The sequence below is a fragment of the Solea solea genome, chromosome 1, assembly GCF_958295425.1.
Source record: "Solea solea chromosome 1, fSolSol10.1, whole genome shotgun sequence".
Taxonomy (NCBI): Eukaryota; Metazoa; Chordata; class Actinopteri; order Pleuronectiformes; family Soleidae; genus Solea; species Solea solea.
In genome coordinates, this window is record NC_081134.1 from 26,971,383 (window position 1) to 26,994,152 (window position 22,770).

Here is a 22,770-nt window from a genome sequence, read left to right on the forward strand (position 1 = left end):
TGACCTCAATGACACAAAGTGACCACATGAGGCAGCAGAGGACCAGCAGCTCCTGTGTCCCCGCAGCTAAAATTACTGATTATCTCTCTGAGCTTTGGTGTGGGAGAGTGAGTGGTTTATATATAGTTCATTTTACACAAGGAAAAGTCTAACCATGATATATTGAGGACTCACAATCAATAGTCATATTGATTGTATGAAACTTTCAGACACTTTGTGTTTTATGGAGAAATTAGGTGTTTACTGACTGTAAATGTCAGATTCATCATTTATTATAAAAACTTTAACAAAACAGCTAAAAGAGACTACTTTATGAAACCTACACACTGAACATAAGCAGTAAGTACAAATCCAGACAATTACATCATCGTTTCAAACAGCTAATAAGTAAAGAGCTCATAATAATAATAACAATAATAAAGATAATAGTGATGTACTACAAGTACAAAAACATGGAAAAGAAAAATTGTGAGCTATTTTTCTAAAGTCCACCCCCTCCCACGTGACAGTCAATGTTGCTATGGCAACAGCAGGTAGACCACATCATGTCTTCAGAACTACACTGCCCACAATCCCCTTTGTCAGGCAGAGGTACAGAAATGTTGTTTCCAAAATGTTTCTACACAAAGGCTCACTTTTTAAAAACATCAAACTATTGGGAGCAAAATCACAAAATCCCTGGTGACAACAGTGATCTGTAAAGACTAATGTTTGGAAAATAATTTTCAACTTCATTCTATGCGTGTTATTTAAAACATACAAACATAAATCTCAACTAAAAGGTTGGAAAAAGTCCTGCAGCCCATCCGTGGGTCCCGACCCAGTGTTTGAAAACCACTGTATAAAGAAGGCATACATATATATAAATATATATTTATATAAGTTAGATTAGTTTCAGCTGTTTTGTCTCAGGTCAGGTGACTGCATCGGCCAATCAGAGAAGCTCGTACTGGCGCAGATGCATGCGCTGAATGATGTCTCGACAGTCGTTGAAGACGCGGCGGATGTTTTCTGTGTCCACGGCACAGGTGAAGTGAGGGTAACAGTGATGTTTCCCATCTCCACTCGACGTGCTGATCCTCTGAGAGACACAGTTCACCGCATCATTTCATTCATTCACCACATCATTTCACTGAGTTCACCTCATTTCACTCATTCACCAAATCATTTCACTCATTCATCACCTCATTTCACCACCTCAATTCACTCAGTTCACCACATTATTTCACTCATTCACTACGTCATTTCACTCAGTTCACCACATCATTTCACTCATTCACCACCTCATTTCACTCAGTTCACCACATTATTTCACTCATTCACTACGTCATTTCACTCAGTTCACCACATCATTTCACTCATTCACCACCTCATTTCACTCAGTTCACCGCGTCATTTCACTCATTCACTACGTCATTTCACTCAGTTCACCACGTCATTTCACTCATTCACCACCTCATTTCACTCAGTTCACCGCGTCATTTCACTCATTCACTACGTCATTAAACTGAGTTCACAACCTCATTTCACTCATTCAGCTCGTCATTTCACTCATTCACCGAGTTCACCACGTCATTTACTCATGCACTGAGTTCACCACGTTATTTCATTCACCACGTCATTTCACTGTGTCACTTTATTCAACACTGGAAACATTTAAAGACTTTACCAGAAACTCGTCTCTGATGAAGAACTTGGCTCGAGTCACTTTGGCGTCTTCATTAGCGTCTGGAACAGCTGGACACACACACACACACGTTTTATACATGTTATGCTAAAGATGTAAAAACCTGTCAAACACTAACCATCAGCCGGAACTTGGTAGTTGTTGTATTCAGGAAAATAATCCTCCAGTTTAGATTTTCCCGCCAGAATCTTATCAGCCAGAACATCCTGTTTGTTCAGGAACAAAATCACTGAGATGGTCTTCAGAAACCTGCAGCCAATCACAGAGCAGAGAGTCAGTCACAGCCAATCACAGAGCAGAGAGTCAGTCACAGCCAATCACAGAGCAGAAAGTCAGTGAGAGTGGAACCTGTTGGTCCAGATAGATCTGTACAGGTCCAGAGATTCTCTCAGGCGGTTGGTGGAGTTATCTTCTCTGATCACCATGTTGTAGCTGCTGCTCGCTGCCACAAAGATGATGGCTGTCACATCTGTGCAGAAACACAGGTCATCACTTACCCCATGACCTCATAGTTTACCCCATGACCTCATAGTTTACCTGAGCATATTTTATTGTACTGATTATGTTTAATATTTATCATTTGACAATAATTGTGACTGTGTAACGTTGTGTAGTTTGTCGTCATCAGTCACAGTTTCCTCCTCAGGTGTCACTCAGGTGTGTTGTGTTACTCAGGTGTGTTGTGTAGCTCAGGTGTGTTGTGTTACTCAGGTGTGTTGTGTAGCTCAGGTATGTTGTGTTACTCAGGTGTGTTGTGTAGCTCAGGTATGTTGTGTTACTCAGGTGTGTCGTGTCTCAGGTGTGTCGTGTCGCTCAGGTGTGTCGCGTCTCTCAGGTGTGTCGTGTCGCTCAGGTGTGTCGTGTCGCGTCTCTCAGGTGTGTTGTGTGTTACTCAGGTGTGTTGTGTTTCTCAGGTGTGTTGTGTCACTCAGGTGTGTTGTGTGTTACTCAGGTGTGTTGTGTCACTCAGGTGTGTCGTGTCACTCAGGTGTGTTGTGTCACTCAGGTGTGTCGTGTCGTGTCGCTCAGAGTGACATCAATTAATATCACAGAAGACTTAAGAGCAGGCTACAGCACAAGATGCTAACCACTCAATAGCAGAGGAACAGGAAGCAGAAAGTGCAGAAACAACGTTTCATGGACTGTGAGACAAAGCTAAACTTTGACCAAAGTGACAAAGAAGGTCATGTGTGAAACATGGTGGAGCTCATGTCTTCACTGATGATGTCACACATGATGGCAGCTCACAAGTCTACAGAAACATTTAAAGGGGACATATTATACCCTATTTCCCCCATTAAAATAGTTCCCTGGTGTCCTAATGAACATGTCAGTGACATACCTTGGTCAAAATACCATAAGGATGAAGCATCATAGCAGTTCAATAACCCTGCTAAGCCCGCCCCTTTCAGAACGCTCGGTTTTCGTGCATGGTCCCTTTACATGCAAATGAGACACAGGCAAACACACACCCACTTCTTCCAGGGGGTTTCTGATTTGTCCTCGTTACAGCGCTTTACAGCTCTATTCGTCTCCCCCTCCCTCCACTAGTTCTCTGACAATATCAACATGGCAGCGTGCGCAGAAAACAGCCAGAGTGCCGTCACAGGAAGAGACGTTCTACATAAGGATCGAGCCGAACAGTGCCGAACTGTTAATCAGTTAAAAACACTTCGGAACAGCACCACTGATCGCCAGCGGCGCGCGGCGAGCTGCATAAGCTGGCGCTGTATGTTACTGTATCAGACCGGTGACTGTGCTCCGGAGGCCTCGTCACCGCGGCACCGCTGATCGCCAGCGGCGAGCTGCCTAAACGCATACAGCGGCCGTTTAGGCGGCTCGCCGCTGGCGATCAGCGGTGCCGCAGTGGCGATCAGCGGTGCCGCGGTGGCGAGGTCTCCGGAGCATAGTCACCGGTCTGCACCGGAGCTGGCGATCAGTCGCATACAGCAGCCGTTTAGGCGGCTCGCCGCTGGCGATCAGCGGTGGCAATCAGCTGATTTTCACAGAGAGTGCAGCACCTCTGCACAGAGAGTGCAGCACCGCTGATCGCCAGTGGCGAGCGGCCGCTGTATATGTGACTGTATCAGACTGAGTCTGTGCTCCTGTCATGGAGGACGTACTGAACAAATATGTTTAATTAGGACGTGTCAGAATGGTCAGTTATGAGCTCTATGTGACCTTTTCTTAACAACGTGTGTGTGTTTGTACGTCGGTGAAATACGTCCCCTGACTAAATACGGCGACCGCTGGCCGCAGTCTAGTGCGAACACACGAACACACGTTTGCTGACTTTATCCGGCACATTGGCTTCATATATCAAATCCTCTGTGGAAGTTTGTGTAAAACACTGTGCTCCACTGTGCAGCCACGAACAGCACACTTGTCCCTCCGCGTTGACATAATACCGCTCTTCCTCCCTCGCCTGCACTCTCGCAGGGACAAGGTGGAGCTAAGGTGGAGCTCTCGAAGTAAACTTACTGGTGGGGCGGTAACATTCGCGGTGAAATGCGCATGCTGACGTCATAAACGCAGGGAATTCAACATCGAGTGTTTTATCGCCTATACTTACACTAAGGGGGACCACGAAAACATGACGGAGTATTCTTTTTCCACACTTTGGTGACTGGTAGGGCCCCCAGAGTCCCAAATATAAGTATTAAAATGGTTAAAAACTTGATTTTGCGTAATATGTCCCCTTTAAAGATGATTGAGAGATGAAGAGAACGAGTCCATCACAAGGTTTTACACTGGACACTTAAACTATATAGAGCACAACTTTGACCTGCTAAACCTGAGGAGACTGAAGAAGCATGGAAGATCATGATGTCACTGAGTCACAGGCTTCATCAGAGAACATGAACTGAACTTTTATTCATACTTTTGCTCCCATGTTCAAACTAAAGCTATGGCCTCGATCACATGTAAATGCTGAAATGATCATGTTTTCAGTCTGTGGCAGAAATAAATAAACTCTTCTGATTCCTCAGGAGGAAACAGTGTTATGTGATGTTACCATGGAGATGTTTGATCATGTATATTATAATTATATTATTCATTATTTATAACAGATTAACTGAACTGCATAATCTGTATTATTTTAAATAAAACGATATTCTATGACCTCATCATTTACCCGATGACATACACGCTTTTCTGTGCTTCTTTCCAGCAGTCACCATTAAAACAGGCTGTGTGTGTGTCTGTCCCCGGCCTACTAACGTAAATAATTCAATAACAAACACGAGAGGAGAGACATTCTAATTTAATTAAGATTAATACCAACAATAAAATAGAGTCAATTAAAACCACTTTTAAATATAAGGTCACTCTCCTCAAAATCTCATTACTGACAATTGTATTGATTTATTCCGTGTAACTGAAACTTGGTTACATGAAGAAGATTATGACTCCACCTACTCATGCTAACACCCATATTCCCAGAAGCTCAGGCCGAGGAGGAGGAGTAGCAGCCATTTTTAATATTAGATTATTAATCAAGACCAAACCATGGTCTGAAAGCCTCATTCTTAATCTATCTCATCCTAGTTAGAAAACACAGAAACCAGTTCTGATAGTCACAGTTTACCATCCACCTGAGTTCGAACTTAAGACAGATACGATCATAATGGTAAGGGATTTCAACATCCATGTAGATGTTAACCGTGATTATATGTCTTAGCTGTGCATTTAATTCACTGTCGGAATCATTTGGTTTTATTCAACTCGTTAATAAACTCAGCCTCCATCTTGTTTTAACGTATGGTTTTGATATTGATTTTTCCCCAAAATTGTCTCCTTACTGATCATTATTTACTCACTTTTAATTGTACAATAATGAATTACAATAACATAAAAAATGTAAAAAAAATCCTAATATTAATACATTCAAGGAGACAGTGCAACCTTTATTTAAGTCGGTGTCATATGTCAGTACATGTGAAGGTACCTATTGTCATAGATGACCTGGTTCACTGCGTACTACATTAGATTGTGTTGCCCTTAAAAAGAAAGAGAAAGTGGCGTTCCAGTAACCTAGAGGAATTTAAGATAGCCTGGAAAGATGGTTTTGTAGCAAATAAAAAACCTCTACACAAAGCTAGAGCTGCCTATTATTATTCTTTAATTGAAGAAAAGAAGAATAATCACAGGTTTGTTTTCAGCACTGTAGCCAGACTGGCACAGAGCCACAGCTCCACTGAACCATCTGAGCACTGACCACGTCATCAACTTCTTTATGAATAAAATAACATCACTGAGAGAAAATATGACTCATCTTTTAGCACAAGAGCTTTAGAAGCAGCAGGTGTTTCCCCCTGAGTTCATTTACCTGTACTAAACTGTTTAAAGGTGTGTTTCCTTTAATTAACAACTCTATATTAACTCTAATGAATATATCCTTATTAACTGGATATGTGTCCCACATGTTTAAAGTAGCAGTGAATAAAAAAGTGACCTTTGACCCAGATGTTTTAGCTAATTACCGACCTATATCTAATCTTCCCTTCGTTTCTAAAATCTTAGAAAAGGCAGTTGTTAATCAATGATGTAAATAATTGTGCAATAACGGCCTGTTTTTTCGATCAGCTCGTTTGCAACGACTAGGAGGTTTTTGACCATGAAAACAAGTTAATATATGTAAGTAGACCTCCATAACTAACATATATGTGCAATACGAGCATTCGATGTCACCTTTAATGATAAAGCCTCATTAAAAACTACAGTTAATTGTGGAGTTCCACAAGGCTCAGTGCTCGGTCCTACACTTTTGACCTTATATATGCTTCCTCTAGGGAACATTATTAAAAAGCACAACATACACTTTCATCGTTATGCAGATGACACACAGCTATATTTATCAATGAGGCCGGATGAAATAAATTAGGTTGTTCAACTCCAGGAATGTCTCAGAGACCTTAAGTCCTGGATGAACTGTAACTTTCTACTTTTAAACTTTTATACTTGGCCCTAAAAACCTCAGAGAAAAACTCTCTGATCAAATTTTCACTTTAGATGACGTCACCACGGCTTCTGGTTCCACTGTGAGGAACCTTGGAGTTATTTTTGTCATTTGATTCAAACATAAAACTCATTTCCAGAACTTGCGGAACATTGTGTCCTTACAGGATGCTGAAAAACGACTTCATGCTTTTGTTACATCTAGATTAGATTACTGTAACTCCTTATTATCAGGATGTTCCAACACGTCTGTTAGAACCCTTCAGTTAATTCAAAATGCTGCAGCACGAGTTCTGACAGGATCTAGAAAGAGAGACCATATAACTCCAGCGGTAGCTTCTCTACACTGGCTCCCTGTACAGTTTAGAATTCTTCTTAAAATCAAAGCACTTAATGATCAGACCCCTTCATACCTGAAAGACCTAGTCTTACCTGATCACCCTAACAGATGACTTTGGTCTCTAAATACAGGTGTACTACTAGTGGGTTACTTAAATCTGTAGGAGCAGAATGGGAGGTGGAGCCTTCAGTTACCAGGCTCCTCCTCTCCTGTGGAACCAGCTCCCAATGACAGTTCAGCAGGCGGAGCCTCACTCTGTATTTAAAGTTAGACTTAAAACTTTCCTTTTTGATAAAGTTTATAGTTAAAGCTGGCTCAGCAAGACCTGGACAAGCTCTTAGTTATGCTGCTATAGACCTAGACTGCACTCTGCCACACTCACTCTGTCACATTCACCCTGTCACTCAGGGTATATAAATGACATCATATATATACTGTATATATATATATATATATACATATGATGTCATTATATATATATATATATATATATGTACATATAATGACATCATATATGTATATATATATATATATATATATATATATATATATGATATATATATATATATATATATGATATATATATATATATATATATATATATGATGTCATTATATATATGTATACATATATATAATGACATCATAGTTGTATAAACATGTCATCACTGATTCTAACTGTCCTGTATAATCTTTTAACTTGATACAGTTGATGTGTATCTCCTCCTGGTCTCTCTCTCCCCCTCTTCTCCTCTCTCCCCCATTTTTCCTCTCACACCAACAGGTCGAGGCAGATGCTGCACATCTGTGAGACTGCCCCCTAGTGTTTGTTGATTATGTGATTGTTGTGTTTGTCTGTGTACAGACCTGAGGTCATGTTTGTGATGATTTGGTGATTTACAAATGAAACTGAACTGAATCATCATGACACGCTCATCACTGATTGGCTATTAGGTTTCTTACCATTAAAGCACTGAATCCACTTCCTGCGTTCGTCCCTCTGTCCACCTACATCAAACATACTGACACACAGCAACGAATCAAAACACTGGAGGTGGGAGAGGCATCAGATGAGTGGGAGGGGCTTCTGACACTCACTGGAAGTTGACTTTATCCACCTGAAACCGCGTCTCAAAAATCCCTGAGGTCAAAACTCTGCAGCGCAGCAAATCCTGCAGAAGAAGAAGAAGATGAAACAGACGAGTCATCGTCCAGCTGCCTGCTGATTGGTCACTTTGTTACCTGGTCAGTGGGCGAGTAGTCCGTCTTCCTGACAGAGTCCAACTTGTCCAGGAAACTGAAACACAGCAACACAAACACAATTATCACTTATAAAACTCTTCCACACCAAACCTTTTTGAGAAAATCAGTGCTTTTAGCTGTCAATCAACAACTCCTGAATTATTATGTAATGTAGATAAAGACGCAATCATGTGAGGTAGATAAAGAGGCGATCATGTGACGCAGCTAAAGAGGCGATCATGTGATGTAGATAAAGTAAAGGTGCGATCATGTGACGCAAATAAAGACGCGATCATATGACGTAGATAAAACCTGGTGTAGCGTCTTCTTACTACTGAGCACAGTCGATCAGCTGATATTCGTTGGAGCGTTCGAAACACGCTCTGATGCCGTCGTCCTCCCAGAGCTTCTGAGTGTGTTCAAAGAACTCCTGACAGACACACAGACAGACAGATGTGATCAGTAACAGGTGAGTTTGCAGGTTAATGCTGACGCCTGATTGGACAACAGTGTTATTGTGACAGTTTCCTCTCGACAAATCAGCAGCAGAGACGACAGGTGATGGTGAAGAGACACAGGGGGACGCTTGTTTTGTCTCTCTGTTGTCCTGAGGGACGGAAACGTTTGGTTAATGAGGCCTCGGGTGACACGCAAACACACGCAGACACACGCACACATGCACAAACACACGCACACACTCAGTCACACACACGCACACACGCACGCACACACACACACAGACACACACACACCTGTTACATCATGTCATTAACATCATTAAAACAAACAAAGTCTTAATATATTCTCCTGGTGATGATTCAGGAACAGTTAGAGTCACATGATCATCTGGGACTGAACCTGACAACCCACCACAGGTGAGACAGGTGAGACACGTGAGACAGTGTGTGTGTGTGTGTGACTGAGTGTGTGTGTGTGTGTGTGTGTGACTGAGTGCGTGTGTGTGTGCGTGTGTGTGTGTGTGTGTGTGTGAGTGTGCGTGTGCGTGTGACTGTGTGTGTGTGTGTGTGTGCGTGTGTGTGTGTGTGTGTGTGCGTGTGCGTGTGACTGTGTGTGTGTGTGACTGAGTGTGTGTGTGTCTATGTGTGTGACCGAGTGTGTGTGTGTGTGTTACCTCTGTGTATTCAAAGTCAGACAGTGGTGCGATGCTCTTGATGTAATCAACTCTGAACTGGTTGCCAGGGTTACCAATAGGCATGGGCGGAGTCAGTGTGCTCATGGCTGTCACGATGGTCTAAAACATACACACACAGAGGGTGGGTCAGTGGGCAGTGTCTGTGGACATGGTGATGGTGACCTCACACTCTGACCTCTGACCTACCACGATGGCATCCTTCACATTTTTCCTGATGTCCTGAGTCTTCTCCTGCTTCTCTCTGGAATCAATAACTCATTAATAACTGATCATTAACTCATCAATAACTCATCAATAACTCATCAATATCTCATCAATAAGTCATTATTAACTCATCAATAACTCAATAACTCATCAATAAGTCATCATAAACACATCAATAACTCATCAATAACACAACAATACCTCATCGATAACTCATCATTAACACATCAATAAGTCACCATTAACTCATCAAGAACTCATCATTACATCATCAATAACGCATCATTAACACATCAACAACTCATCATTAACACAACAATAACTCAATACCACATCGATAACTCATCATTAACAAATCAATAAGTCACCATTAACTCATCAATAACTCATCATTAACACATCAATAAGTCATCATTAACTCATCATTAACTCATCAATAACGCATCATTAACACATCAATAACTCATCATTAACACAGCAATAACTCAATACCTCATCAATAAGTCATCATTAACACATCAATAAGTCACCATTAACTCATCAAGAACTCATCATTACATCATCAATAATGCATCATTAACACATCAACAACTCATCATTAACACAACAATAACTCAATACCACATCGATAACTCATCATTAACAAATCAATAAGTCACCATTAACTCATCAATAACTCATCATTAACACATCAATAAGTCATCATTAACTCATCATTAACTCATCAATAACGCATCATTAACACATCAATAACTCATCATTAACACAGCAATAACTCAATACCTCATCAATAAGTCATCATTAACAAATCAATAAGTCATCATTAACTCATCAATAACTCATCAATAACTCATCATTAACTCATCAATAAGTCATCAATAAGTCATGATTAACTCATCAATAAGTCATCAGTAAGTCATCATTAACTCATCAATAAGTCATTAACTCATCAATAACTCATCAATAACACAGAAATAAGTCATCACTAACTCATCAATAATATCTGTTTCTGTGTCTCTGTCTGCCTGTCTGTCTGCCCGACTGCCTGCATGCCTGTCCGTCTGCCTGCCTGCCTGCCTGTCTGTCTGCCTGCCTGCTTGTCTGTCTTCAGTACAAACTCACTCAGCGTTGAATCCGTCCACATGAAGAATCCTCATCTGCTTCACGATCGTACTTTTACCTGATTCACCTGCTCCTGTAAACACACACACACACGCACACACACACACACACAGGTAAGTGAGTGTGTGTGTGTGTGTGTGTGTGTCTGTGTGTGTGTGTGTGTGTGTGTGTCTCACCCAGGAGTAACAGTCTGTGTGTAGCTTTATAAGCCTGTCTCTCTTTCTGTAACTGTCTCTCTATCTTCTTGTTTGCTTCTCTCTTTGCTTTTTCATCCAGACGTTCTTCCTCTGTTTGTCCTCCTAAACAGCCCATCGCCTCTGAAACAACATACAAACAAACAAAGAAACAAACAAGTCAACAAACAGCCCATCGCCTCTGAAACAACAAACAAACAAGTCAACAAACAGCCCATCGCCTCTGAAACAACAAAGAAACAAACAAGTCAACAAACAGCCCATCGCCTCTGAATCAACAAACAAACAAGTCAACAAACAGCCCATCACCTCTGAAACAACAAAGAAACAAACAAGTCAAAAAACAGCCAATCGCCTCTGAAACAGCAAAGAAACAAACAAGTCAACAAACAGCCCATCACCTCTGAAACAACAAAGAAACAAACAAGTCAAAAAACAGCCAATCGCCTCTGAAACAACAAAGAAACAAACAAGTCAACAAACAGCCCATCGCCTCTGAAACAACACCAAAAACAAAAAATTCAACAAACAGCCCATTGCCTCTGAAAGAACAAACAAAGAAACAAACAAAGAAACAAACAAAGAAACAAACAAGTTAACAAACAGCCCATTGCCTTTGAAACAACAAAGAAACAAACAAGTCAACAAACAGCCCATCGCCTTTGAAATAACAAAGAAACAAACAAGTAAACAAACAGCCCATCGCCTCTGAAACAACAAAGAAACAAACAAGTTAACAAACAGCCCATCGCCTTGGAAACAACAAAGAAACAAACAAGTCAACAAACAGCCCATCGCCTTTGAAACAACAAAGAAACAAACAAGTAAACAAACAGCCCATCGCCTCTGAAACAACAAACAAACAAAACAACAAACAGCCCATCGCCTTTGAAACAACAAAGAAACAAAGAAGTTAACAAACAGCCCATCGCCTTTGAAACAACAAAGAAACAAACAAGTCAACAAACAGCCCATCGCCTCTGAAACAACAAACAAACAAACAAGTCAACAAACAGCCCATCGCCTCTGAAACAACAAACAAACAAACAAGTCAACAAACAGCCCATCGCCTCTGAAACAACAAACAAACAAACAAGTCAACAAACAGCCCATTGCCTCTGAAACAATATACAAACAAATCAACAAACAGTCCATCGCCTCTGAAACAACAAACACGTCAACAAACAAGTCAACAAACAGCCCATCGCCTCTGAAACAACAAACAAACAAACAAGTCAACAAACAGCCCATCGCCTCAATAGTTACATGGTTACCATCCATGGTAACCATGTAACTATTTTTACCAAAGTCATCAGATCAATACTCATCACACCTTCAGCTGTGTGAGTCGTCCTCCAATCAGATGATGGAGGGTTTGATCCCCGGCTATGCTGACATACTGTGAGTGAGTGAGTGAGTGAGTGGACTGACCTGCAGCTGGTGGAGATCACTGACCCTCAGCACGTCCACATCGTCCAGATGAAGACAAAAACCTCATCAAACAAACCTGCGTCTGAGTCCAGATGTTTTCTGCTCTTTGTTCTGAGAGAAAACACCTGAGCTGTCTCCGCCCACTGCTCCTCCTCCTCATGTTTCTCCTCCCACGTGGTCTGTACCTGCTCCTCATTAGTCCTCCCTCTCTCTAACACACACACAGGCGCGCGTGCACGCACACACACACAAAAAACAGTTTGAATGTGTACCTGAGATCCTTTGGTTATACAGTATATACTGTACATATATATACATATATATGTATGTATATATATATGTATATATATATATATGTATGTATGTATATGTATATATATATATATATATATGTTTGTATATATATATATATATATATACACACACATATATAGATTTATATGATGGGCATGCCATTCAAGAAATTAACTTAAGAATATATTGTCATATATATGTAAATATATGTATTGAACATATATATAATGAAAGTCGGAATATATATGGCTGATTGTACTCAATTCCATTGTAAGTCGCTTTGAATAAAAGCGTCTGCTAAATGACATGTAATGTAATGTAATATAAAGTGTATATAAAGGCTGAATATATATAATGAAAGGTTGAATATACAGTATATAAAGTGTATATAAAGTCTGAATATATATAATGTAAGTTTGAATATATATAATGAAAGTCTTAATATATATAATGAAAGTTTGAATATATATAATGAAAGTCTTAATATATATAATGAAAGTTTGAATATATATAAAGTGTATATAAAAGCTGAATATATATAATGAAAGTTTGAATATATATAATGAATGTTTGAATATATAATGAAAGTTTGAATATATATAGAGTGTATATAAAGGCTGAATATATATAATAAATGTCTGAATATATATATATATATATATAAAGTGTATATAAAGGCTGAATATATATTATAAATGTCTGAATATATATAATGAAAGTTTTAATATATATAATGAAAGGTTGAATATATATAAAGTGTATATAAAGTCTGAATATATATAATGAAAGTTTGAATATATATAATGAAAGGTTGAATATACAGTATATAAAGTGTATATAAAGTCTAAATATATATAATGAAAGTTTAAATATATATAAGGAAAGTTTGAATGTATATAATGAAAGTTTGTATATATAATGAAAGTCTGAATATAATTAAAGTTTGAATGCATAGAATGAAAGTCTGAATATGTATGTATATATATATATATGTATATATATTTATGGAATGAAACTGAATATATTGAATGAAACTCTGAATATATTGAGTGAAACCGTGAATATATGGAATGAAACTTTGAATATATTGAATGAAACTCTGAATATATGGAATGAAACTTGAATATACTGAATGAAACTCTGAATATATGGAATGAAACTTGAATATACGGAATGAAACTCTGAATATATGGAATGAAACTTGAATATACGGAATGAAACTCTGAATATATGGAATGAAACTTGAATATACGGAATGAAACTCTGAATATATGGAATGAAACCTTGAATATATGGAATGAAACTCTGAATATATGGAATGAAACTTGACTGACGTCAGACTTCACGGCAGTGCCTGTGGCCATCGTGTGTAACGAGTGGATGCTGCAGCAAAAAGTGACAGAGTGACAATGAGTCAGGCCGCTCACAATCTCGTTGCAGCAATATTAAACAATGAGGACATGATAAACACACTGGCGAATGTGTGTACGTTCCAAAATCCTCCCGATACCCCTGCCCAATGCCGTTCTTCTGACGAAGAAGTTTGCTCCCTTTTTAACTGTGGCAGACCTACTACAACAGGCCAGGCAGCTGTTTATCAGGCTAATCTCAGCATGAATTGCATGCCATAATATATATGTACATATATATGTACATATATACATTTATATATATATATACATATATATACAGTATGTATATATATATATATATATATAGTACCATGCAGAAATCTTAAGCCACCATTAGATTTGTTGTTAATTATTTCTATTTCACTTTACTGGAACACATCCAGAAAATATGTATGCAGTTTTTGTTGTGAATATATATAATGTCCTCAGTGAGCATCAATGTCTCTGTCCTCAGTGTCCTCTCTGTCCTCAGTGTGCCGGCGGCACTCTTTTCACTTTGACTGAGCCCCCAGCTCTGCAACTGGGTCCTGGACTTCCTGACAGACAGGCCGCAGTCAGTGAGGATCCACGACATCTCCTCCACCTCCATCATCCTCAGCACTGGCTCCCCCCAGGGCTGCGTGCTGAGCCCTCTTCTCTTCACCCTGCTCACTCATGACTGCTCACCTAAACATCCAAGCTGTCATATTGTGAAGTTTGCTGATGACACAGCAGTGATTGGACACATCAGCAACAACGATGAGTCCAGCTAGTGGAAGTGGAATACCTGGAGAATTGGTGCAGGGAAAACAACCTCTGCATCAACACAAAGAAAACAAAGGAGATGATCGTGGATTTCAGGAGGGGCAGACATCCCCCATTCTCCCCTGCACATCGGAGGAACAGTGGTGGAAGTGGTCTCCAGCTTCAGGTACCTGGGCATGCATCTCAAGGACGACCTCACCTGGAGCAGCAACACTTCCAGTCTGGTCCGGAAGGCACACCAGCGCCTGTACTTCCTCAGGAGGCTGAGACGTGCTGGACTTGGAAGGTCAGACCTGATCACCTTCTACAGACGTGTGGTGGAGAGCGTCCTGTGCTCCTGCATCACTGTGTGGCACAGCAGCTGCTCTGCAGCAGAGAAGAAGGCTCTGCAGAGAGTGGTGAAAGCTACACAGAGAACTGTGGGCACCACGACCACCACCACAGACATCTTCACCAGACATCAGACTCATGAACTCTCTGTAGCCCCCATAGCCGTGCTGACCCCACCCTGCAGGAGTGTGTGTAGCAGAGCCTACCCAATGGCACAGGTTACAGTAAACTGAGTCACAGAGAGGACCGTTCATTTGAGTCGACCGAGATGACATCATCACAGAGGTCAGAGGAAATGACATCACACAGACGGAAGCTGGCGATGATGTCACAGTCTGGTCAGAGGTCAGCTGAGGGAGCCTGTCGACCAATCAGGACCCAACTCACAGAATGACATCACAACACTGGAGTCATGTGACATTTTAATGGCATCACAAAGATTCTTCTGGACCTGGGGCCGGTTTCAGAAAGCAAGTTCAACAAACTCCGAGTTAAAACCTTAACTCTAGATTGACCAACTCTGAGTTTTGGGCTTCAGAACAGCTGATCAGCATTAGCTCAATCCACTATGAGTATGTTCACTCTGAGTTAAGCGTGTGTGTTGGGAATGAAAAAAGCCATCATCAATGGAGCTCTGATACTATGATTCACCATGGCAACAGGTAAACAAAGAGCACAGCCTCCATTTTAATCCAGTTGAGCAGAAATATCAACACGTGTCAGTGACCATGACATTTATGTGAAGGAGTCAATAAATGAACACGATTACATTTTATACAGCGTAATCTACTCATTAATCATTTAACAGACTTTAATAAATAAATAAATAATAAATGCTGCAGTCCTACCATTATGTTACATTTGATTTGATATTTATTAAGCTGTAACCTGACGACACACAAACTGAAGATGAGAATATGGATCAAACTGAGAAAACATAGTTTACTTATGGACCTATCATTATAAAAGTGTCCATGTTCAAACTGACTCACTTGTTTGACTCTATTTTACATTAAAACATTTTGCACAACGCTATTTCATGACTATGTTTCCACGTGTAAATATAAACACAGTCACTGAAATGCTGTCAAACATTCAGATTTCGTCTGCAGCGAGATTCTAAAAGTCCCTTACTTAAACTACAGTGAAGTTAAAAGTGTTTCCATCTGCATCAGCTATAATCTCTATCATGATGTGATCTATGACAGGAACATTTCAACTACAGTACCAGAGAGTGTCTACAGTGATTAGCCTCCCCTGGAAACGTGATTTGTGTTTTGGGGGCGTCTCTAAAATATTGGCAAAATATAGTTTTTTGATTGATTTGATTAAGATTTGATGTGTATGTGTGTGTGGAGGTTGAATTCCATATGTGCTGACTTAAGACAAGTAGACCTACAGGCTTGTAATAATGGATGTGTTGAGTTGAATATGTACTGTACCTAAACCGTGTAGTGTCGTGCCAAGGCGAGTAGAGCCGGTGGAGATACGCCTCAAGTCCGCACGTGCACACACATATACGTGGGCCCCCACGAAACCCGCGGCATAATTCGCACACTGGAAGTAACACTGGGCTCTGGAGAGACTGCAATTTCGTTCCCACCTCATGTCATAATGTGTGTTGAATGACAATAAAGAATCTTGAATCTTGAAAAGTGCTTTTCATGTCTTTATTGTTGGACATCATTACTCAATCACTTTGTGGACTGGTCTATGTTCTCAGGTCCTGGTCTTCAGAGTCTCTGCTCTCCAGACGTTTCAGCCTGAAACAGATTTAAACCAGTATGAACTGGATTCTGACAGAATCTGGATTCAGGTGTTGACATGAAGACTCACCTGATCAGCTGATCATTACAGAAGGACCCGAGACGCTGGATCTGAGTCTGGAAGAAACGTGGGTCAGGACCACTTCTACATCAGGTCTGAGTCAGGACCTGGTCTAGGTCTAAAAATGTTTTACTTACCACTGTGTGTGTGTGCATCAGGTGTGTGTGTGTGTGTGTGTGTGTCTGTCAGGTGTGTGTGTGTGTGTGTCTGTCAGGTGTGTGTGTGTGTCTGTGTGTGGGTGTGTGTGTGGGTGTGTGTCAGGTGTGTGTGTACCTGTATCTGTGTGTTCAGGTTGTTCAGTTGTGTTGAATTTTCCTCCAGATGTTTCAGTTCATCAGTGACGATGTTTTCAAAGTTCTGCAGCAGCGACAACCTACACACACACACACACACACACACACACACACACACACACAGCTATGGGTTTCTGGGCGGTACCTGTGTGGATGTGGGCGGTGCAAGTGGGTGGTACCTGTGTTGATGGACAGCTGTGAGCAATGACGTCACCTGTTGTTGACACTCGTTAAGGGACAGATGAATGTTTTGTTCCACTTTCTTCCAGCAGCTCTAAAACATGATTTAATCATCAGAATCAATCATCAATAATTATCATCAATGATCAGTCATCAATCATCAGAATCAATCATTAATAATTATCATCAATAATCAATTATCAGAATCAATCATCACTCACCGTCATGTGCTGCTCCAGTTCTGCTTTGAGGTTTTTAAACACATTGGTGAAACCTGATGTCAGGTCCGACTCTGGCCTCACCCCCAGTGTGTTCTCTGACCCCTCCCCCCCAACTCCTTCCCCAAATGGCTCCTCCACATCTGTTAGTGGCCCCACCCCCTCAGGTGACCACACTGAGTCCAGATGAGCAACAGATCCAGTATCAACGTTCAGGAAGTGCACAGACCCCTCCCTCTCTGCCTGTGGCTCCACCTTCTTCTTGTGGGCTGGGCTGCCCTCAGTGTGATCCGACAGGTAACCTTCACAAAACATGACAGATTAACTGAGAAAGCTCCTACTCCTGTGACCAAAGTGAAGAATGATGTCAAACCTGAGTCAGCAGCGGCTCTCTTCCTGTCACTGCTGACTACTTCCTGTAAAAGATGAGAACCAGCTGAGAAACAGGAACCAGGGTGTGACAGTGTGGATCCTGTAAAGTGTGGATCCACTAAAGTGTGAAGTGTGAGACACGTCACATGCCCTCTCTCGGCTGCACACTTCACAGGATCCAGACCCTGAAATGGGCCATTTCTCAATACTCAAGTATGCAAGTACGTACTTGCATACTTGAGTACATACTCGCCAAGTACACAAGTATGATTCTTCAATTGGAACAGCAGCTACTTCCTTGTTGTACTGTTTGAATGGTGGGTGGCGCCGAGTGCTTAAGACTCATTAGTTATCATTAATTAATTATCATTAATTATTAATAATTATCATTAATTATCCAAGTATGGATATAGAAACGGCACCTGCTGTACAGCTGAAGGTCCTTCTCCAACCTCCACTGTGTATTCGTGTGACACCACTGGCTCCGCCCCCACAGGAACACCTGACACCCACATTTAAAACAACCAATCAGAGAAACATGGCCGTTTGAATCCATGTGCTGTAGTTGGACGGTGCGTTCAGGGTCTGACCTGTGCTGTAGTTGGGCGTTGAGTGTCTGATCTGATCAAACAGAATCTCTGCTCTGCTTTTACTTGGAGTCTGAAAAACAGAACAAATATTGTTATTGTGTTTCGTGTGACTTGTGTTGTCGTGGTGGTGTTGTGTTGTGTTGTGGTGTTGTTGTAGTGCTGTTGGGGTGTTGCGTAGTTCTTGTGTTGTGGTGGTGTTGGTGTGCTGTTGTGTTGTTGTGGTGTAATGGTGTTATTGTGTTGTGTTGTTGTGTTATGGTGTTGTTGTGGTGGTGTGTTTCATGGTGGTGTGTTGTGTTATGGTGTTGTGGTGTTATTTTATGGTGGTGGTGTGTTGTTGTGTTACGGTGGTGTTGTTGTGTTATGGTTGTGTTGTGGTTATGTTGTGTTATGGTGTTGCGTTATGGTATAGTTGTTGTGGTGTTGTGTTGTTGTGTTATGGTGTTGTTGTGGTGGTGTTGTTGTGGTGTTGTTGTGTTATGGTGGTGTAGTTGTTGTTGTGGTGTTGTGGTGGTGTTGTGGTGTTGTTGTGTTATGGTGTTGTATTGTTGTGTTATGGTGTTGTTGTTGTTGTTGTGTTGTTGTGTTATGGTGTTGTTGTTGTGTTATGGTGGTGTTGTTGTGGTGTTGTGTTATGGTGGTGTTGTGTTGTGTTGTGTTATGATGGTTTTGTGTTGTTGTTGTGGTGGTGTTGTGTTGTTGTTGTGGTGGTGTTGTGTGGTTGTGGTATGGTGGTGTTGTGGTGTTGTCCACCTTTGACACAGAGGAGTCGTCCTCGCTGCTGGGAGATGACAGAGGAAGAACTAGACCACAAACGAAATGAAATTGAAATGAATTCACTCACACAGCTGAAATTAAAAACGCTGCCTCCAGCAGGTGGAGCTGTTGTGACTCACTCTTCAGATGGCTCTTCTTCTGTGGTTTCTTTCTGCTGTAGGAGCGTACAGGGGGTGGAGCCTGGACTGTACTTCCTGATGCTTTATTAGAAGGGGAGCTCCTCCCACTCTGACCAGAAAAACGTGTTACTGTCTGTTTACAGACAGACAGACAGACATACAGACAGACAGGTACCATAAAGACCCTCTCTGCTGCCTCCTGCAGGTCTCTCTGATAATCACAGCTGAAAATCAGCTCCACCCTCTGACCTCTGCTGCTGTGGTGCATGATGGGATTGTTCAGATGGACACTGAGGACAGTCTCAGTCCCAGTGCATTCTGGGAACACACACACACACACAATTCTGAACCACACAGTAACTGAGTGACACGTTTCCATGGTAACAGAGAGAGACTGACCATCGTGTTTGACCTGGAAACTGTAGCAACTCACATCCTCTCTGAGCAGGTGAACAGAGTCCCACAGGTAACCCTGGAAACCAACACAACAACAGAAAACAACAACCTGACACAGTGCAGTGTGTGTGTCACTGTGTCTGTGTCACAGAGTGTGTGTCAAAGTTACAGTTACAGTGTGTGTGTGTGTCACAGTGTGTGTTACAGTGTGTGCTTTACAGTGTGTGTGTTACAGTGCGTGTGTGTCACAGAGTGTGTTTTTTACAGTGTGTGTGTGTGTGTTACAGTGTGTCAGTGTTTTTTACAGTGTGTGCGTGTTACAGTGTGTGTGTGTGTGTGTTACAGTGTGTCAGAGTGTTTTTTACAGTGTGTGTGTGTTTGTTACAGTGTCTGTGTTACAGTGTGTTTGTGTGTGTGCATGTTACAGAGTGTGTGTCAAAGTGTGTTACAGTGTGTGTGAGTGTTACAGAGTGTATGTCAAAGTGTGTGTTACAAAGTGTGTGTGTGTCAGTGTGTGTTACAGAGTGTGTGTTAGTGCTTGTTACGTTAGGATCGTTGACAAAGAAGCTCACACATCCTGAGCCGACGTTAAAGTCAATCCAGAACTCGTCCAGTTTGTCGTCTTTAGGTCGAAACAGCTGCAAATGTTATTGTAAGTATGTGAACGCGACGTACGCACACGAGATGTACGCTCACGTGACGTACACACAAGAGACGTAAACACACGAGACGTAAACACAAGAGACGTGTGAGGTGAAGGTTTTACCTGTGTAGAGTCCAGAAAAACCCGGACACACGGGAAAGAAAACACTCTGACAAACAGAAGAGAAAACTGATGAGACTTCCGTTTACACTAACCTTCTCTGGTTACTATGGAAACTGTTTACACTCACCTCCTCTGGTTACCATGGAAAGTGTTCACAAAATTCAGGAAACGTCTGCAGTCCTGACAGGTGAGCAGACAGACAGACTGGTGAGCAGACAGACAGGTGAACAGACAGGTGAGCAGACAGACAGGTCAGTCCCTCACCACCTCAAAGTCTCCGTCTCTGATGTCACAGAAGGCGTCTCTGATGTCACAGCTGCTGAACCAGTGAGTGGCCTGTAGCTGGCGCTGTTTCCTGGGCGTCAGACGACACAGAGCCTCTGATAGGCTGACCTGCAGCTCGTAGTCTAAACATGTTCATTGTTATTCAATCATTACAAGTCAAACTTTATTGTTCACTCATTCATTCATCAATCTTTTGTTTCCTCACTGACACAAGATTTTATTAATGTGGACACAAGATGTCCACACAAACACACGTCCACACGCACACACGCGCACGCGTCCACTCACCTCCAGCTGAGAGAACTGCTGCAGCCAGCTGATTCCTGACAGACAGACAGGTCAGAGAGAGAAAGACACGTCAGAGAGGGAGAGAGAGAGAGACAGGTCAGACAGACAGGTCAGAGAGAGAGAGAGACAGGAATTACTGGATGAGGTTCTGGTTCTGGTGGTTCTGGATCAGTTTTCTCTGGTCTGAACTCACTGACTCCAGGATTCTGTTCAAAGTTCTAATGGCCTGAAATAAACAACATGTCAGAGACACAACTCGGACATCCCATAATAACATGCTGCTGTGGTTTCCATGGTTACCTCAAGTCTGACAGGGAAGTGGATCTGTGGTTCTAGACTGGACTGGACCAACTGGACAAGAACCACAGACACCTGAGACACTGAGAGACAGGTGAGAGGAGAGAGAGACAGGTGAGAGATGAGACAGGTGAGAGACATGAGAGGAGAGAGAGACGGGTGAGAGAGGAGAGAAAGAGACAGGTGAGTAGAGAGAGAGACCAGTGAGATAAGAGAGACAGGTGAGATAGGAGAGAGAGAGGTGAGAGATATGAGAGAGAGAGACGGTGAGAGATATGAGAGAGAGAGAGACAAACCTGAGGAGATAATTTCAGACAGAATTTTGACTGAAGACTGAACACAACAAACCTGAGAGAGAAGAGTGAGACAGAATCTGAAAGACAGACAGAGACGGAATTACATTTAAATTTAACCCATGACATCACACTGGGTTTTCCCAGCATGCTCCTCACCCGGAAGTAGTCATAAAATTCCTCAGTCAGGCTGTGCAGGGAGGCGGAGCTTCTATGAGGGTCAGAGGTCAGAAGGTCATGGATGGTTTTAAACCACAGCAACACCTAAACAGATTACACGTAAACAGAATATACATTATATTCAAATTATAATCAGATTATAATCAGATTACCTTTGTGGTCAGTCCATGGTTGACGAGAGTCTGCAGCTCGTCTCTGTTTTCAGACAAAATCTGTAAAGACTTTAATACAACCAGGACGCTGCTGAAGCCACGCCCACTCAGAGCCTGTAAACACACAAACACTGCTGAAGCCACGCCCACCCAGAGCCTGTAAACACACAAACACTGCTGAAGCCACGCCCACCATGCTGTTACCTTGGTAACACACTGGTCTAGTGTGGTGATGCTGACTCTGGTCAAACCTTCATCACGAAGAACAGAAACAAGACACTTTGAGTCTCTGAGGACTAGACAGTCCTGGACCTGGACCTGGAACTACACCCACACACACACACACACACACACACACATACACCCTTCTAAAGTAACACAGTGAAATCCCGCTGTGACGTCAGCAGAGGGCGCTGCAGCCCGCGCTGTGACTAAAGAGGAGGTGGATACAAAATAACAGCATCAAAGTTCACTGCCGCTGCCATGTGTGTCAATAAAAAACAAACATGTACATTTTTATTCAAATCTTTATTTACCATCGTTTTCTTCTGCTCTGCTGCCGTCCACGCGCCTGCCTGTGTGTGTGTGTATGTGTGAGCGCGCACAGCTGCCGACAATTAACTCAT

General features: G+C 41.8%; 2 protein-coding genes across 3 annotated transcripts; both read right to left on the reverse strand.

Annotated features, from left to right (window-relative positions):
* Window positions 1–433: 433 nt before the first annotated feature.
* LOC131458930 (guanine nucleotide-binding protein G(olf) subunit alpha-like) lies at window positions 434–12,442 on the reverse strand. 2 transcript variants are annotated; one of them, XM_058628300.1, is made up of 13 exons: window positions 12,332–12,442; window positions 10,883–11,023; window positions 10,707–10,779; window positions 9,567–9,621; window positions 9,360–9,479; window positions 8,560–8,657; window positions 8,228–8,282; window positions 8,084–8,157; window positions 7,949–8,007; window positions 2,036–2,156; window positions 1,806–1,936; window positions 1,670–1,737; window positions 434–1,081 (listed from the first exon to the last, which is right to left on the reverse strand). In XM_058628300.1, the coding sequence occupies exons 2-13, from the start codon at window positions 11,016–11,018 to the stop codon at window positions 935–937; spliced, it is 1,137 nt and encodes a 378-aa protein (XP_058484283.1). In that variant the 5' UTR covers window positions 11,019–11,023; window positions 12,332–12,442; the 3' UTR covers window positions 434–934. The 2 variants fall into 2 exon arrangements, with proteins under 2 accessions (XP_058484283.1, XP_058484290.1); XM_058628307.1 differs by lacking the exon at window positions 12,332–12,442 and adding an exon at window positions 12,234–12,294.
* Window positions 12,443–16,767: 4,325 nt separating this feature from the next.
* On the reverse strand, window positions 16,768–22,401 carry sycp2l (synaptonemal complex protein 2-like). Its single transcript, XM_058612399.1, has 22 exons — window positions 22,396–22,401; window positions 22,145–22,258; window positions 21,972–22,076; window positions 21,868–21,892; window positions 21,523–21,602; window positions 21,360–21,448; window positions 21,223–21,257; window positions 20,914–21,056; window positions 20,777–20,829; window positions 20,650–20,695; window positions 20,429–20,521; window positions 19,663–19,959; window positions 19,488–19,596; window positions 19,345–19,394; window positions 18,592–18,661; window positions 18,424–18,503; window positions 18,003–18,045; window positions 17,633–17,931; window positions 17,411–17,505; window positions 17,212–17,311; window positions 16,948–16,994; window positions 16,768–16,874 (listed from the first exon to the last, which is right to left on the reverse strand). Exons 1-22 carry the CDS (start codon window positions 22,399–22,401, stop codon window positions 16,823–16,825), a joined length of 2,031 nt encoding a protein of 676 aa, XP_058468382.1. The 3' UTR covers window positions 16,768–16,822.
* Window positions 22,402–22,770: the final 369 nt, after the last annotated feature.